This window comes from Podarcis filfolensis (genome assembly GCF_964270895.1).
Source record: "Podarcis filfolensis genome assembly, chromosome: 7".
NCBI lineage: Eukaryota > Metazoa > Chordata > Lepidosauria > Squamata > Lacertidae > Podarcis > Podarcis filfolensis.
The window spans coordinates 24,644,716-24,661,068 of NC_139603.1; the positions used below are offsets into that span (position 1 = coordinate 24,644,716).

The following is a 16,353-nucleotide window of genomic DNA, read 5'->3' on the forward strand; positions in this document are numbered from 1 at the left end:
AAAGAGGCACATAATCCCACAACACAATCAAATAAGACTGCTTAACTGGCAGAATTCTGCCAGCTTCCAGCGCTGGAGAAAATTCAAACAGGCAGCCCAAAGATTTCTGCCTGCTCCCACCCCGAGGAAATCCAGGAATAGCATAGCCAGTCTGGCTTTCCATAGGGGACATGTAAAATAGCTCTGGAGAGGGTGTTTGCTAGTAACAGAGTTAATAAAGCGGTCAAGAGGGAGTCAGCTAAGGTCACTGGTCTTGCAGCCCAACTAAGAACAAAGCCAATGGAATTAGGAAATTAATCTTATCAGGGCATATCACAGGAGTGGAGGCGAAACAGGGTGGAAACCAAAACCATCTTTCCCAATGCATGGTTAAAGCCAATAGGAAGAGATGCATCAATGTCATTGTTCATGTCAAACCTCTTATGTAGCCAGTATTATTTTTCTAGAAAAAGAGGTGCTGGAACTTGCCATGTTTTCTTGTAACGGCAATGGCGCCCACCCGAGAGGTGCTGGAACTGAGTTTTGGTGTGTTCTGGCTCAAAAAAAGCCCTTCCCCTATTTTGGATTATTATTTTTCATACACTAGTTTCCTCCATACAACTTTGCCAGGAATCCAAATGGTTAGGACAAACACACACAATTACAGGAAAAAAAATTATATTTTAGGTAGGAAATAGGATCTTCTTCTGGGTCCTATCTATTCAGGGTCCTACTATTCAGGGCTGGATCTATACCGATCTTATAGAACATTATATTGAATAACGTTTAGAACGTTTAATGGCAGTTTTCCATTGCCGGTGGCTCACTGCTCTGCAGCACCCTCTGGTGTCACATTTTAATAACGTATTTTTAATGTTACAAATGACGAGTGTCGATCCGCCCAAGGACACTCATAATGCCGGTATTCAAACACATCAATTGCTTTATTATAATTTTGAATAGCTTAAGGTATTCTGCAGCTTGGTATCAAGTGTTAACTGGAGAGATGAGTTAGCAGCCACCATTTTAGAAGACTTTGTTCCAACTGCTTCATTGCTGTTCAGCGGCTTAAATAACATAGCAATGATTGCTCTCCCATGATAAAGTGATTGATGGTAACTGACAAGCAGATGGATGTCTGCATCCAGTTTTGCAGCGCTAACATTTCTACTGGGATGACTGGGTTCCACAGCTGTAGTGACATGGCTTTAATGCCACAGAGCCAAGGGGCTAAAGCAGTACAGGATGAATCCCTTGCTGGCACGCTCCAATACTGGCAGCCGGCATGGCGTGCATGTTTCATGGATTTTATATGTACTTTCTTTCTCAGAGCTATGGCAGGCTACTATTCCTACAGTCTCTATTCCTACAGATGACTCTGCCATCTGCTGTGATTGGTTAGGCAAACGTCCACTTATAATACAAACAGTATTTCCATATATCGTGTGTCCAAGACAGATTGAAATCATACAATAGAGGCATTCCTTTGATCACTTGAACTTGGGCCACCTGTTCATTTTAATAGCTGTGTCTTAAATCGGATTGTTTTATTGTGCATTCTGATTCGGGATTTTTATACAGTGGTATCTCCGGTTGTGAACGGGATCCGTTCCGGAGCTCTGGCTGCATCCCAAGGAATTCGCAACCAGAGGTGCTGCTTCTGCGTATGTGCGTGGCGCGAAACCCAGAAAAATACTTCTGGGTTTGCTGAGTTCACATCCTGAAAGATACGCAACCAGAGGTGTGCGTATCTAGAGGTACCACTGTGGTTGGTAAATGGCTATTTTGGCTTTAAGCAACACAGAAATTAAATAACAATACCCACAACTCGTTCATCACAGCAAAAGCAAACAGGTCTAGACACAGAAAGCAAGATAACCTAATACAGTGGTACCTCGGGTTACATACACTTCAGGTTACATAGGCTTCAGGTTACAGACTCCGCTAACCCAGAAATAGTGCTTCAGGTTAAGAACTTTGCTTCAGGATGAGAACAGAAATCGTGCTCCGGCGGTGCGGCGGCAGCAGGAGGCCCCATTAGCTAAAGTGGTGCTTCAGGTTAAGAACAGTTTCAGGTTAAGAACGGACCTCCGGAACGAATTAAGTACTTAACCCGAGGTACTACTGTACAGATGCGTTCTAAGACTCCTACTGCAACACCCACTTGTCTGCAAGCAAGTCCCATTGAACTCAATGAGGGCTTACTTCTGAATATTCAGGTATAGGATCATGCCAACCTGCACTAAAATAAGAGCAAGTTGAGCTGAGGCACAAAAAGCCTCCTATTGTCCAAAGGGTGCATTGTGTATGAGCTGATGGCAAAGTGTTTATCTGAGCAGCTACCCATGAAAGCATTAGGTGCAAAATATATACCATTTCTCAGCCTGCTGGCATTGTGAATTCCAGTATGCGATACGGCTTCCTAGGTTTGGTTACCAAGTGAAGTGGGATTCCAAATGCAAAAGCTTTTCGTTCTCTGGAGCTTTAACAGCTTGCCAGTTCTACTTAAGAGGGCACATGTTGTCTCAGTGTATTGAACAGAGCTTGAATGGGGGGGGGAGGGGCTGGGTTTCAATCTCTGCTCAGATCTGCAGCTCCTTAAGTTGGCTTTAGGCAAGTCACTGTCCTTCAGCCTAACTTGGCTCACAGGACTGTTGCTGAGATTATGACAAATGAAATCTCTCTTTTGTCGTTGTAGTTCCTCCTCCTTTTATTTAAGATTCAGTTTGAGTGGACAGAGAGAGTTCTTTTCAAGTGCATCCTATAAAATTAATCATAGAAAAAGTAATCTGCAGCATCTTCTTTTAAAACAGGAATTAATTCATCTCTCACTCGCACATACAACCCATATGCTTTTGGGTGTGTTTTTTTAAAAGGTAGCAAAATTCAAGTTTTAGTTTCCTCCCATTATACACAAGCCTCTAAATTTGATCTTAAAACATCACAAAGTGAGAAATAGCCACCAAAAAAATTTCAAAGCATGCTGACCAGTCCAAGATTTGGTCCAGAAGCAAAGGGCAATATTCTGTAGGCCTTGGGATTGCTCTCGTATGCCTTTTGGGCCTAGTTACAGAGCCAGTTTATTTCCTTGTCACCCATTTGAATCTCTCTGGAAAATTCATAAACAGCACCCATCTTCCAACACTGAAGCGGACCACGTATTCAGTTTTTGGCAAGAGACTTGTGGCTGTGTCTCTTTCCCTCTTCTTTTAAATGGGAGGGGGGAGGGGAGGGAGACAAGGTACAATTCCAAAGAGTTGGTTGAGGCGCTGTTGCCTGTGGCATCGAGTTCTTTCACTGTTTCTGGCAGCCAGTCTCATAACTCCACCTGTCACTCAGGGAGGTTGCAGTTTCCAATGACACGGACCTCTCCACCCCATTCGTCACAAGGAATGGTGCTTCGCTTCTTCCCAAAGTGCTAGTCTCTTCGTAGTGAGCAGCTGAGCCACTCCACTCAAAAGCAGCAGGAAGATGGTGAAAGACATTGCAACGACGTAATGGCTAATGCTGCAACAGAGAGAAAATTATGGGTGAGACAGCAACAGATTTTAAATCAACAAGAGGAAACAAAGTTTACCGACAACATTAGAGGGACACAATATTGGTCGCTCTCCTAAACAGGATGTTCAATAATGAGCAATAGCAATACAGACTTTACCTGGATAGCTCAGTTGGCTAGAGCGTGGTGCTGATAACACCAAGGCTGCAGGTTCGATCCCCGTACGGGACAGCTGCATATTCCTGCATTACAGGGGGTTGGACTAAGATGGTCCTCAGGGTCCTTTCTGTTGAGTTGCGGGTGAACATATCAGACCACACAGCGATTCTTCAAACAGCTCTTGTTTATTCACAGGCCAGAACAGAACTGAACTGAAGGGTTCAGCCAGCCTGCTTATATAGAGCTCCACTACAACACAACTGTAACTATTTTCTGTAACTATCCAATCACTGAACGTCACTTTCAATCCCTTATTTGCATATGTGGACCTGAGTGAAAACTATCTACAGTATCCCCCTGCTGGCCCAGGGTGAGAACTTCAGTACATAACGCTTTCCAACTCTGATTCAACAGACAAAAGTATCAACAGCTTATTTTCTGGGCAAGAAGGAAGTGCACTCCATTAACATGTGAGAGTTTAATGATCTTGGTGGTTTGTAAGCAGAGATTGGATGGCCATCTGTCATGTGTGACTTCATTGAGATGCCTCAATCACAGGAGGTGGGAATACATGACTCTCCTTCCAACTCCACAATTCTATGGGTTTCTGCCTAAAGGTTTAGATCCTATATATATTAGTGGCAAGTCCCTAAAGTAAGCCAACACCAGTTTTGGACATTAACGCCAATATATGATTCTAAGCAGTTCTCTGTCCTCCTAAAGCCAAGGCAGATTACCTAATGGTTAAGATGTGGAATAAACACAGTTCCTTGAAGCAGATAGTCACAAATGGGAGAAATTGGAATACTGACCAGAATGAAACAAGAACATTAGCTCCAATATTATTAGTTAGGACACTTGGTGGCCTCATGAGAGTTGATCCAGATCACTGACAAACTAATCAGGCATGAGAAGAACTCTCTAGCTGAACTTTTAGCTGATGAGCCGCATTGTTCCTTAAGAAAACTATGGAGCTCCCTCCCTCCCCTCAGTTACAGCTAAAAAGAAACAGCCCATCGAACTGCTAGCTGCTGCCACTACCTGCTGCTGCCATCGCTCCAATTCCACAGAGAAGGTGCAAGTTCAGAGGCTGATAATATTCAACCTGGTTTGTCAAAGTGCAGAAGGCATTGCTTGAACAGCCTGGTCAGCACCCTTTGGACTTTGCAGTTCACAGGAATGCTTACAATAAACTGATAACATGAGCCTGTCTTGGGAGAAAAAGCTAATCTTGCAACCCAGCTGGTTAGGCTGAATTCTTTTTCCCCGCCATGGCTTAAAAGAGAATTGTTGCTGGATTTTTGTTTAAAGCTTTCTACGGAGTTTTATCCTCAGAATTGCATCTTAGCCTTCATCACCTCCCCAAAGCAAAAGCTACCAACCGGGGGGAAAGCACAACTCTTTACATTTACAAATCAAGGGTTGTTGTTTTTTTGGTGTGTGTGTTTTTGTTTGTTTTAAAAAATGCAGATCCTTTGATGAATATTCTAATTAGTGTTTTTATCCTTTGAGAACTTGGATGAAATTTTAATTACTTTGAATAATTAAAAGGAGTTCATGACTTCATAGTTTGTTCGCTCATATGGAGCTGGAAGTTCAGACTACACAGCTCTAGAGAATCTACTCAGTCAATGGAAAATATCTGTTGTCTTCAGGAGAATTCAGTTAAATGCCAGGCACACCACTGAGACTCCCAAGTCCAATAACAAATAGCTATTCTACTCGTAATTGACTGTGTTGATTATTCAGCGTTTAGCATTGAAATGGACCCAGAAAGTAGTAATTGAGGTTTATTACTTTAAATCATAAATTAAATAACTCCACCCTTTCTCGTTCATTCCATCTTATGTCTAGAACTCTATTCCAGAACTGCAGAAAAGACCTCTCCATCTGATTTAAAGCTATTCCACCTAGCACTGGGCAACACAGCTCATGCTAATCAGCACATATAGACACATCTGGAGAGGCTTTCTGTAAATTAAAAGTGGCTGCATGGAGGCAGAGGGAAAGGGAAAGACTGGTTGTGAAACCTGCTTTCCTTTTTTTTGCAAGCGCTGGATGCAAGTCGATCGTACTTAACGGCTAAATTTGCCAAAACGGAACACAAAATTGAAAACTGTAGCAGGAAATGCTACAAAGACAACGGATGTCAGAGATGGACCACAAGCTGAAGCAAACATCTATTAAAATTAGTTAAACCTGCCACGCTGGTTGTGAGAAATTGTGGTGCGCTATAGATTCGAGTGTTCAATTTATCCAACTGTCTTTACAAAGAGAGATGGCGTTAGCAGCGAAAGTAAGACGCCTGTAGACTTTACGCTGATCCAAACTGTAAGAATCTTGGGCCTCCCAAATGAATTGAAAGAAGAGGTTTCTTCTGTTAATGGTAATTTTAAATTTGTGAAAATCTATTGCCGGTATCCCCCTTTTACCGAGAGCAACAATTCTGAACCTTAAAAGAGGGAGAGAACTATTTGGAATGGCAAATAATTAGAGAATAGGGATTGAATCTGGGCTGCATATGTACAAAGCACTCGTTCTACAGGTGAGCTATAGCTGCTTAACAGAGTCTGGACAATACATTACCCTCATGCTAATTAAAGCTCGCAAATGGAGCTGCTAACCGGGACAAAGGACCCAGCGTGATTTTGAGGTTGCTCACATTAAGTCAGGACTGCATGATGACCATCAGTGGGATTTGAGAAGGCTGGTTACTGCATCACAGAACCACCTTTCTTAGAAGTTTAAACACCTTCCGATTCCCATTGCGGGATTCCTCATTCAAAAGATACAAATGAAACACCATTTTAGACTTTCAGATATTAAGTCTTCAGTAGGGTTGTTAATTCACATGAAACCAGAAGCTTGAATTATGCAGTCAGTTCGGCACTGACTCTCTTTCTGGAGTGAGAATTTCACTTGGATTCAATGCAAGATGGCCACCTTCATCCCACCAAAGACAAAATGGACACCTGGCTCACAAAGTTGGGAAAGTAAGAGGCTGTTGGAGATGGCATTGCAATGCTTGTGTACTACAGAGCACACAAATTGGGACATTTTACATGTCACACTGGTGACATGGAAGGTACTTCCCCGTAGGTTTATCCTACAGGCCCAAACTAGTATTTAAAGGCTAGCAGCCACATGTGTGTCCACTTCTATAGGAAATAGGGCCAGATTTAGGTTTGATGAGGCCCTAAGCTACTGATGGTATTGGGGCCCTTTGGATAGTGTTCTCGAAGCTACCAGCATGAGTTTGACCAAACTGCGGGAGGCAGTGGAAGACAGGAGTGCCTGGCGTGCTCTGGTCCATGGGGTCACGAAGAGTCGGACACGACTGAACAACTAAACAACAACAACAACAACATATGTCCAGCTATCCTTTGTCAACAACAAATTGTCACTGTTTTTTGTGTTGAATATTTGCTGTAATGGTAATTTATGGCCCTAATAGGTATCTAAAGCTATTTGCACATAACAAAATATGTATTTTATAAAAGTGATTGTTGAACTGAAATACAATTAAGAAGAAGTATATTAATAGTGAAATTGGGGGGGGGGCAAGAGAGTGGGACCCTAAGCTATCACTTGTTTAGCTTATACGTAAATCCGGCACTGATAGGAAAGACCCATAAAACTTGTCACCCCCTATGTGGGTTCATCCAGAGTTTCAAGCACACCCCGTAGCACTAGTGTAACATTTTAGGGCCCCTTAGTAAGCCATAACTTCCTTAAATTTGGTGGTGGTGGGGAACCCCCAAGATGTGGCTTTCACATTTTTTGTTATCTTCTCATTACAAAAAAGGATGGACATTAAAAAGCTGTTTCTGGACGCCTACAGAAGATGCTCTGGAAATACAGCACTACTGCTAGGTGCCAGACAGAGGCTGAAGCCAGACTCTGTCGTGTTTAGATTAGACCTGATCCTACTCAGCTGTCTAGATCCAACCCATCATTTGTGAAACAGGCTTTAATTTTGATAATGAACAAAAAGTTTTTACTGTCTGACAAAAGGAACACAAGGGAAGAGAGAGGAAGAAAAAGACAATAAGGACAAGATTAAATGTCTATGCAAAAAAAGTTGTGGACACGCATAGAAGAATGGGGAACTTTACAGACCGTGCGTGACACTTGTAAGTAACTGCTTTGAAATGAAATAAGAGAAGGAAAACAGCTGAGCCACCTGAAAAGCCCCTGCAATGTGGTTTAAGAAAGTATGTTCAAAGGGGAAGTGAGAAAGCCTGTGTAATACTCATTGGATTTCAGCCTTCTCAGTGGGCCAGAATGTTGACATAACAAGGAGACTGTGAAGTCAATTGGGAGGGGGGCGGTCCTTTGATGCTATCTCACACATGCACACCAAGGAAATACAGCAGCGGTGGCAGATGTTTCTACATCTTCTGATTAGTGCAGGGTGCGAGTGAGAATTCTGTGCATGTGTGGCACAGCAGCTGCCCACAGGGCTGCCATTCCCTCTCTGCAAGAACTACTGCTATATAAAGCGGCTGCAGAGAAGAGGGAAGTAAATCAGCAAAAATAATTTTTAAAAAGCCAGGAGTGGAAGAGTTGATGTGCCCTCTGTTGCAATGGCAACAAGTCGGAGTAGGGCCAATAAACCAAACATGAATCCTGACAACATGAAGGTGCTCTGGCTTGATGGCGCCCACATCCAGGAAAAATGAAGCCCAAGTGGTTTCAGTGATGTGAAGTGCCCTTTTCCAGCTCTGGCTGTTATTGGGCAGGAATAGCCTGGTTATTGTTAGCCATACCCAAGTGATGGGACACTTGGACTTGTTATAGAAAAAACCTGCTCCTTTTCCCTTATGGGGTATCCCAGAGCCAGTATAGAGTCCTTCAGTGGGTTCCCTATTGGAAGGAGAAAATAACAGAGGCCAACCAGAGAATATTGAGAAGCAAAGCAGCTAGTAAGCCTGATCTTTATTAACTGTTGCAACAGGGTGCTCACTCACCACATGCAGGAGGGAGGAGAAGTCCAGAACAATGGTGTGCAAGCTCTTATATAGACTTTTGAAATTGCCCGCCCTGTAGCTCAAGACCACCCCCCAAAACCATCATACATACATCACAGAAGGAGGCAGTCTACCAGGATATCTGTTAATGGTCACTGATTGCTTTACCTTGGCCATTCTTTTGTGATGGTAAATACTTTTAGTAATTATTATTATTATTATTATTATTATTATTATTATTATTATTATTATTACCAACTTGCTGATTTCCCCCATCAAGTGTTAAAAACAATACAGCATTAAATATTAAAAATTTCCCTAAACAGGGCTGCCTTCAGATGTCTTTTAAAAATAGGATAGCTGCTTATTTCCTTGACATCTGATGGGAGGGCGTTCCACAGGGCGGGTGCCACTATTGAGAAGGCCCTCTGTCTGGTTCCTGAATCCAGGTCACAGGCTCACCCTATTCATACACAAATACGCCCTTAAGACAGGTAAGCAAAAAACAATGGAGAGGCTTTCCAGTTTGCTTCCTCCTTGCAGAGATATATTTGAGGTCAAAATGGTTTGGGAGAGTCAAAATGGCTTCAGGATTGCTCTCCCTTACTATTTCAAAGACGTGGTTTATATACTTATGTATGTGTTTGCCTTGTACATTTATGAACGTTTATGTAGAGCTACTCTTGAAGATAGTTCAGAGACTGCAAAACTGCTGCTGATCAAGCTTTCTGCCCAGGACCATGTTACATTTGTCCCTAAAGATCTGCACTGGCTGCCTGATCACCACCAAGATCAATGCAAGGTGTAGGTTTTGAAGTCTTAACCCCTGAGTTGCTTAGGACCATACTTGTGTTGTTTACAACACCCCACTCCATGAGATCAGACCCACCAGAGGGTCTTCTTGGCACTAGAACATCAACTTTAGAATACGCTCCCTCTTAAAGCCTTGGCTGGCACCCACATTATCTGTCTTTTGGTGCTAGCTGCAGATGTTTATATTATGCTAGGCACTTCAAGGATTTTTTTTATAGGGCTTGTGCTGGAACAGATGGGGAGATATACTGTATTGTTTTACTTTTTTAATTGAATGCATCTTCTCTGGCTTTTATTGTATCCTGAATTGTCACCTGCACCAAGGTCATTTTGATGAAATGCAGGATGGATGGATAAGTATTAGAAGTTTTTGGAGTAAACATTACAGAAGGAGGAGTGACTACTAAAAACACTGCACTGAATGGGAAAACGGGTGAAGGAAATGGGGCAACAAAACTCACAATCAATGACTCCAAATAAGAAATGACCAGTAAACAACAAACCTCACTTTGCTTTCTCCAACGTCCCACCTTCAAAACTGCCATCAAATAAAACTCTTGTAAGAGCTGTTGCACATATCGTTTGATGACAATCTACGGCTAAAAGCATGAATTGGTTCCAGTGGAAAATGCTGCATTTGCAGAGATGCCTGCAGGAGAACTCAGCCTGTAGAGCATGAGAGTCTGAATCTCAAAGTTGCGGGTTCAAGCCCCACATTGGGCAAAGAGATTCCTGCATTGAACTGGATGACCTTCATGGTCCCTTCCTGCAATTCTATGATTTTTTATGTGATGCGATCATTCAAAAGTGAGTGGTAGAACTCCCACTGCCTTATAACACCTTGGATGATGAAAACCTTGATATGGTTTGCTCTCCCTATTCTCTGCCACAGGATGTGTATGTCTTACTGATGGTGCTATTCAGGCTTTCGCTCTAAGTGAGACGTCAGACCTCGTTTTTGGGGGATGTGGGAGGCAGCTGAGTGGAGTACAGGCGAGTGCTGGGTTGGCACCAGCTGGCTGAAACTAAATCTGTCCCTGGGATAGCTCAGTTGGTAGAGCAGGAGGAAGAAGAAGAGGAGGAGGAGGAGGAGGAGGAGGAGGAGGAGGAGGAGGAGGAGTTTGGATTTGATATCCCGCTTTATCACTACCCTAAGGAGTCTCAAAGCGGCTAACAATCTCCTTTCCTTTCCCTTCCTCCCCCACAACAAACACTCTGTGAGGTGTGTGAAGCTGAGAGACTTCAGAGAAGTGTGACTAGCCCAAGGTCACCCAGCAGCTGCATGTGGAGGAGCGGAGACGCGAACCCGGTTCACCAGATTACGAGTCTACCGCTCTTAACCACTACACCACACTGGCTCTCTTAATCTCAGGTTTGTGGGTTTGAGCCCCACGTTGGGCAAAAAGATTCCTGCATTGCACTAGGTGACCCTCATGGTCCCTTCCAACTCTACAATTCTATGATTTCTATGAGATGTGATCATTCTGTCGGCAGCGTTTAATCTGCAACGGCTCACTCACACACCCGATTCATCACTTAATGGTGCAGCCATCAGTGGGTGAACATTGTGAACCAGTACCAATGCATCTGGAAAGGACTGGAGTGAGGGAGTCACAGGTACTGTGTGGCACTCGTTCCTCCCTTATATGCTGCTCTAGATTTAGTTACACACACACACACACACACACACACACACACACAACGTTCAGCAAAAACGCTGCTGAAGGAAAGAAATCATGCTACAAATAGAATGCAATTAAAAGCAATTCCTACTCCATTTGTTATCACATAATGGCAGCCTGCCAATATATCTGAGGCTATCAGCAACCAGTACTGCAATGCCTGCAGGCAGCTTTGCTTGGAAAATTAGTTTTCATGCAGGAGTAGCACTGTAATTTTAAAGGGAAACAAAAAGCCACGTTTGCTGAACAAAAAGGCAGTATCTAGTTATAACAGCTTGGCAAGGTTTGATTTCCTTTTATGTTGTACATCTGACAGGGTTCACAATTACAATAACGTCTAATATACAACTTCTTCTTCCTTGGCTGAAGGTCAGTAATAACGTATATAATTCAGTGGGATTGAACTTGCTGGAAAGATATGACTATGGGATAGGAAGACACTGGATGGATGGAGGAATTCTTTTTTGCCTTCCATTATGTGCAAAAAAAAAACCCCACCCCACCCTCAAACCTTTGCCTATGTCATAAAGGCATCATGTTCATTATCACTGGCTGATGCTGGCAAGTTTGGGGAAACATACAACATGATGAGAACAGGCAGTATATCAGTTTTACTACATATTACAGAGGAGAAACCGCTATGAGACAGCTCCATATTTAGGGGATATGTACTTCTGTCCTTATATCTGAAGAGGCAGTTGAGAATTTATGGTTTTTTGGGGGTGGATTTGCATTGGCTTGGCTGTTGTACTCAGCTGTACCACTAATATTGGTAGCAAGGTATGGTATCGCTTAACATCCCCATCTATGAACTGTGAGAAGCAGAAAAAATGGCAGGCTTGTTAAGTAATAAGAGAAATATATTGCAGATCATAAATGCCGCAATAATACACTGTATAAAATATAATAAGGAAGTAGTGAGATGATTAGCTGTTCTGGAAAATTCACCACACACATATTCACTGGATTCCCCACCCCCACCCCCTTTTTAACAAACACTGACCTTTTTCCAACTGCCAAATAAAATTATGGCAGGAAAGAATCTTTCTGAAAGAGTATCTGTTGTTTTCTGGGCTTAGACCAGTTTCCTGAAATGGCTTCACTGAATAAAATAATTATATGGCACCTTAAGAAAAGTGTTTTGAGGAGAATGGTCCAAAGTGTTTCGTAGTTGAAGGATGTGCGCCAAAGTCACTGCCAACTGATAAATAACTCAAAAGGCGTGGAGCAGGTGATATAAGATGGCCTGACTAGAAATAACTTCTATATACTGTCCTCCATGTCCTGGACCCAACTAAATGACCACTGATGCCCGGGCTGTGGGTATCTCCCTCAGGGCAAAACACTTCTGGGAGAAAGTGAACACTGGTTGAAGAAGGTACTGATGGAAGCAGGAGAGGGAACTGCACAATTTTTTGAAACGAAACTTCCTATTTACCACTTATTTTACCATACTTGATTGTGAACAACACACTCCGCATCCAACTAATCTTTTCTGTTTTTACTTATCGGGGGTGGGGTGGGGGATCAATTCCCAGAACCAGAAGCCTTGTGAATGTTCAGCAAACTCATCTCTGTGAACTTAAAAAAACCAAACTGGAAACTCTTAAGCTGGGGAGGAGTGGCGAGAATACCCCCGATTCTGTTAAAAATGGTATTTACTTTAAGACAACGACTGAAGAGGAATAATGGGAAATAAAAATTCTCAAGATGACCTGGGCTGAGAAGGGACATCAGGCAAAGTGTTTCACAGCAGTTAAACACTAAACAACTTAACAAGGCAAGAAATGGACACTAATAAATAAAATATATCACCATCAACATTTATAGGCAAGGAAGGGAGATGGTAGAAGCAGCATGGAGGCACTTGTCTTGATTGATATGTAGACAGCATTTAACTATAGGGATTGAACTAAGAAATACGCAGCTTAATCGTTGGCTTTATTTTAGAGGCAGTGTTACAGCTAAAGAGGAAGAAAAGGCAGTGCAGGAGGAGAGGTGGGGAAAGCAAATGCTTTGTACCTTGTTCCAATATCCAGCCAGCTTCCATAATCTTTAACCAGAAAGAAGAAGTGCTAAGGTGAGAGAGAAAAACAAAGAACACCATGTTGTTTGGTAAATAAATGTTGCACAACGAGAATCACAAGACGCAAACGCATGTTTCAGGCGTTCATTTGGGGGCATTTAATTCTTGAAGTAAAAGGTGACCTGGCTTCATCAGAGAATGTTTAACCGAACAACAAACATGTCAGGATACAAGCAATTAAGGAAGTGGACTTGAAGAGGAGAGGGCTAGGTTCAAATTCCTGCTGTGCTATGAACTCTCTGAGCCAAGGTACAGTGGTACCTCCAGTTACGAACGGATTTCTGGAGGTCCGTTCATAACCAGAAACCGTTCTCAACCTGAAGCGCGCTTTCGCTAATAGCGCCTCCCGCTGCACGTGTGCCTCTGGCGCGCAAATTTCCGCTTGCATCCTGGGGCAAAGGTCGCAACCAGGAGCAAATAATTCTGAGTTAGTGGAGCTCGTAACCCGACGCGTGCATAACCAGAAGCATTCGTAACCAGAGGTACCACTGTAGTTGTTACAAAGTGTGTATGGCTATTGTTGAGAGCAGCAACCTTGTGGTCTCTTCCCTGTACCTCCGTAGCAATGTCTAGAAAGAAAGCGGGGAAGCCCACAATGTAATCACACCCAGGTTCTCCTACCCAATTTGTTGGTGCAGCTTGCAAAGGTGGGAATGTGTCGTGCATCGTGTTTAAATGGTTACTGGTTACACCAATAATGTAAAACCTTATGCACACTTAGGGACACGGGTGGCACTGTGGGTTAAACCACAGAGCCTAGGACTTGCCGATCAGAAGGTCGGCGGTTCGAATCCCCGCAACGGGGTGAGCTCCCGTTGCTCGGTCCCTGCTCCTGCCAACCTAGGAGTTCGAAAGCACCTCAAAGTACAAGTAGATAAATAGGTACCGCTCCAGTGGGAAGGTAAACGGCATTTCCGTGCACTGCTCTGGTTCGCCAGAAGCGGCTTTGTCATGCTGGCCACATGCCCCGGAAGCTGTATGACGGCTCCCTCGGCCAATAAAGCAAGATGAGCGCCACAACCCCAGAGTCGGCCATGACTGGACCTAATGGTGAGGGGTCCCTTTACCTTTATGCACACTTAAGGAGCTACCCAAAGTCATGCATACAGTGTGATCTGCCTCATCTCCTGCAGCAGCACTAGGGGAAGAAGCAAAGACTGCTCTGTTTGCAAGGCTGTAGAGGGAGACTCCCATCAACAGCTGCAAATATCTTGCAATAATATCTGTCCATTTGGAGAACACCGTTCAAGTCAATTTACAACATAAAAATATAGTAGAGCACTAAAAAGACACCATGAGAACAAAACGATAAAACTATTTACATCTCTTACAATTAATTACACTTTGCACGCGGCAAACGTTGTTAACTGTGACGCGAAACCATTTCTCAACTCTGAGCCAGGCCTCTGGGCTGCAGAGTCATTTTCTAACTGCCATATGGTCATTTCCGCAATTCCTCCCACAAAACAACAACACAATAAATATCCCATTCTGAATTGGCAATATATGAAGGAGTAATTGCCTTGGTTTTAGCAGTGTGTAGTTTGGGCCTTGGAAAACACATGGAATTACCTGAACTGATTCAGGTCAGGCAATTTCCCCATGCAATTCTGGCAATTTATTTATTACAACGGAGAGAGAAAACATCTCGGAATGGGACCCAGACTCGAAATGCAGATTTTTTTCCCTTTAACACTCCCCCCTTCCTAATCACATTTGTTGACTACTCTATAATTAAAATTATGACTGCCTTGGATGTCTAGCACTTAGGCACATTTCTCCGATGGCAGCAGCTCCATGAAGTAAGTGACACAACAAAAGCAGGAGGTGTTGTGACATAACAAAAGCAGAAGGTGGTGTCACTTCAAGTAAGTCCTCAGGGAAGGGTAAGAGATGTGGGAAGCAAAATCTCAGAAGAATAGCAGGCCTTTCCCCCTTACTGCTTTAGAGACACATCCCTTCGAGCCATGTCATAAAGTGTAAATTGCGTTACAGCCAACAAAAATGGCTTTCGGGGAAGAGTTGCGTGACATTTTCCCCCCCTTTCTCTATTAAAAAAAGAGAGCAGTTTCGATTTTAATAAACTGTGGTTCTGAAATTATAGGATGGATACTGAAATATGCTCTTCCCCCACGCTTAACTTGTGTGTGTTTGTGTCCCTTCCTGTCTGGTAATTCAGGCATCTCTCTTGAAAAATTAAGGCAGACCATGACATATTTTTCTTTTGTTCTGAAGGCAGGGAAGAAAAGGAAGAAAAATTAAACTGGGCACCCAGGTGCATCTAGCATTCCCTTTTCACTCACAGGCTTGAACATTCAGTATGAAATACGTGAAAACCAAGCACCGCTAACGTAAAAATAGCTCTGTGGAAGAACTGAAGTAATAAAGATGATGTCTCTTCTGATGCATTCATTAGATGATGTACAAAGGATTGTGAAAAGGGGGTTTGTGGGGGAGGGAGGGATTTCCATCTGCAATTTATGTGGGGTTTCAGTTCAGTTCCCTGCCCTAGTTCCAGAAACTTTGAAGTCTGAAACTAATTCAGATTTCTCTTGATTGAATTAGCAGAGCTCTCTGGGTTTTGATCTTATTTGTACAGAATGTCCGACAGTAGCTTACCAAAGCCATGATGTCTGAAATCACAAGAACAATGAGAAAAAGCCTGGAGGGGGGAAAAGAGAGAGAGACGGTGTGTCAGAGGAAGACCATAATTCATAGTTCAACAGTGCAACAACAAAGCTTCGTAGAATCCCAATAATATGACAAAAAGTGTTACAGAGGTACAGTTCAGTTCTCCTTTCATCTGTTTTCTTGGAATTATGTGTCTTAGGTTACCAGGGATATACATATCCTGGGCTAACTAAGGAGGAGGGATGAAAATTCAGTATTAAGGCAAGCTTAAAAGGAAGGCCGTTTCCCTACAGTTGCTCACAGAGCGAATTATGTGGAAGCCTCGTTATTCTATTTAACAGCGGGATTGATAAGTCACCTTTCAGGACAGAGCCTTCTCAAGGTAGCTTCTAGAAATGTAATACAACGCTGAGGGCATAGTGAGTTTAAAAGAAAAAAGAAAACACGATAATTATTGGATTTTTTGTTCTGTATCTGCTGCTCACAAGGAACAGAAAAGCACTGAGAGCTTAGCTGGTGGCCCTGCTAAGCTTC

General features: G+C 43.0%; 1 protein-coding gene across 12 annotated transcripts in view; it reads right to left on the reverse strand.

Annotated features, from left to right (window-relative positions):
• Positions 1 to 907: 907 nt before the first annotated feature.
• PIGN (phosphatidylinositol glycan anchor biosynthesis class N) overlaps positions 908 to 16,353 on the reverse strand; it is an 87,353-nt gene continuing 71,907 nt past the window's right edge. For 9 of the 12 annotated variants that reach the window (XM_083623748.1, XM_083623755.1, XM_083623750.1 and 6 more), the window contains 3 exons: positions 15,808 to 15,850; positions 13,125 to 13,177; positions 908 to 3,486 (listed from right to left, as the gene is read on the reverse strand). In XM_083623748.1, coding sequence (XP_083479874.1) covers positions 3,363 to 3,486; positions 13,125 to 13,177; positions 15,808 to 15,850 — 220 coding nt within the window. In that variant the 3' untranslated portion in view covers positions 908 to 3,362. The remainder of the gene's footprint in view (positions 3,487 to 13,124; positions 13,178 to 15,807; positions 15,851 to 16,353) is intronic. The other 3 variants (XR_014550586.1, XR_014550587.1, XR_014550588.1) reach the window with 1 other exon arrangement.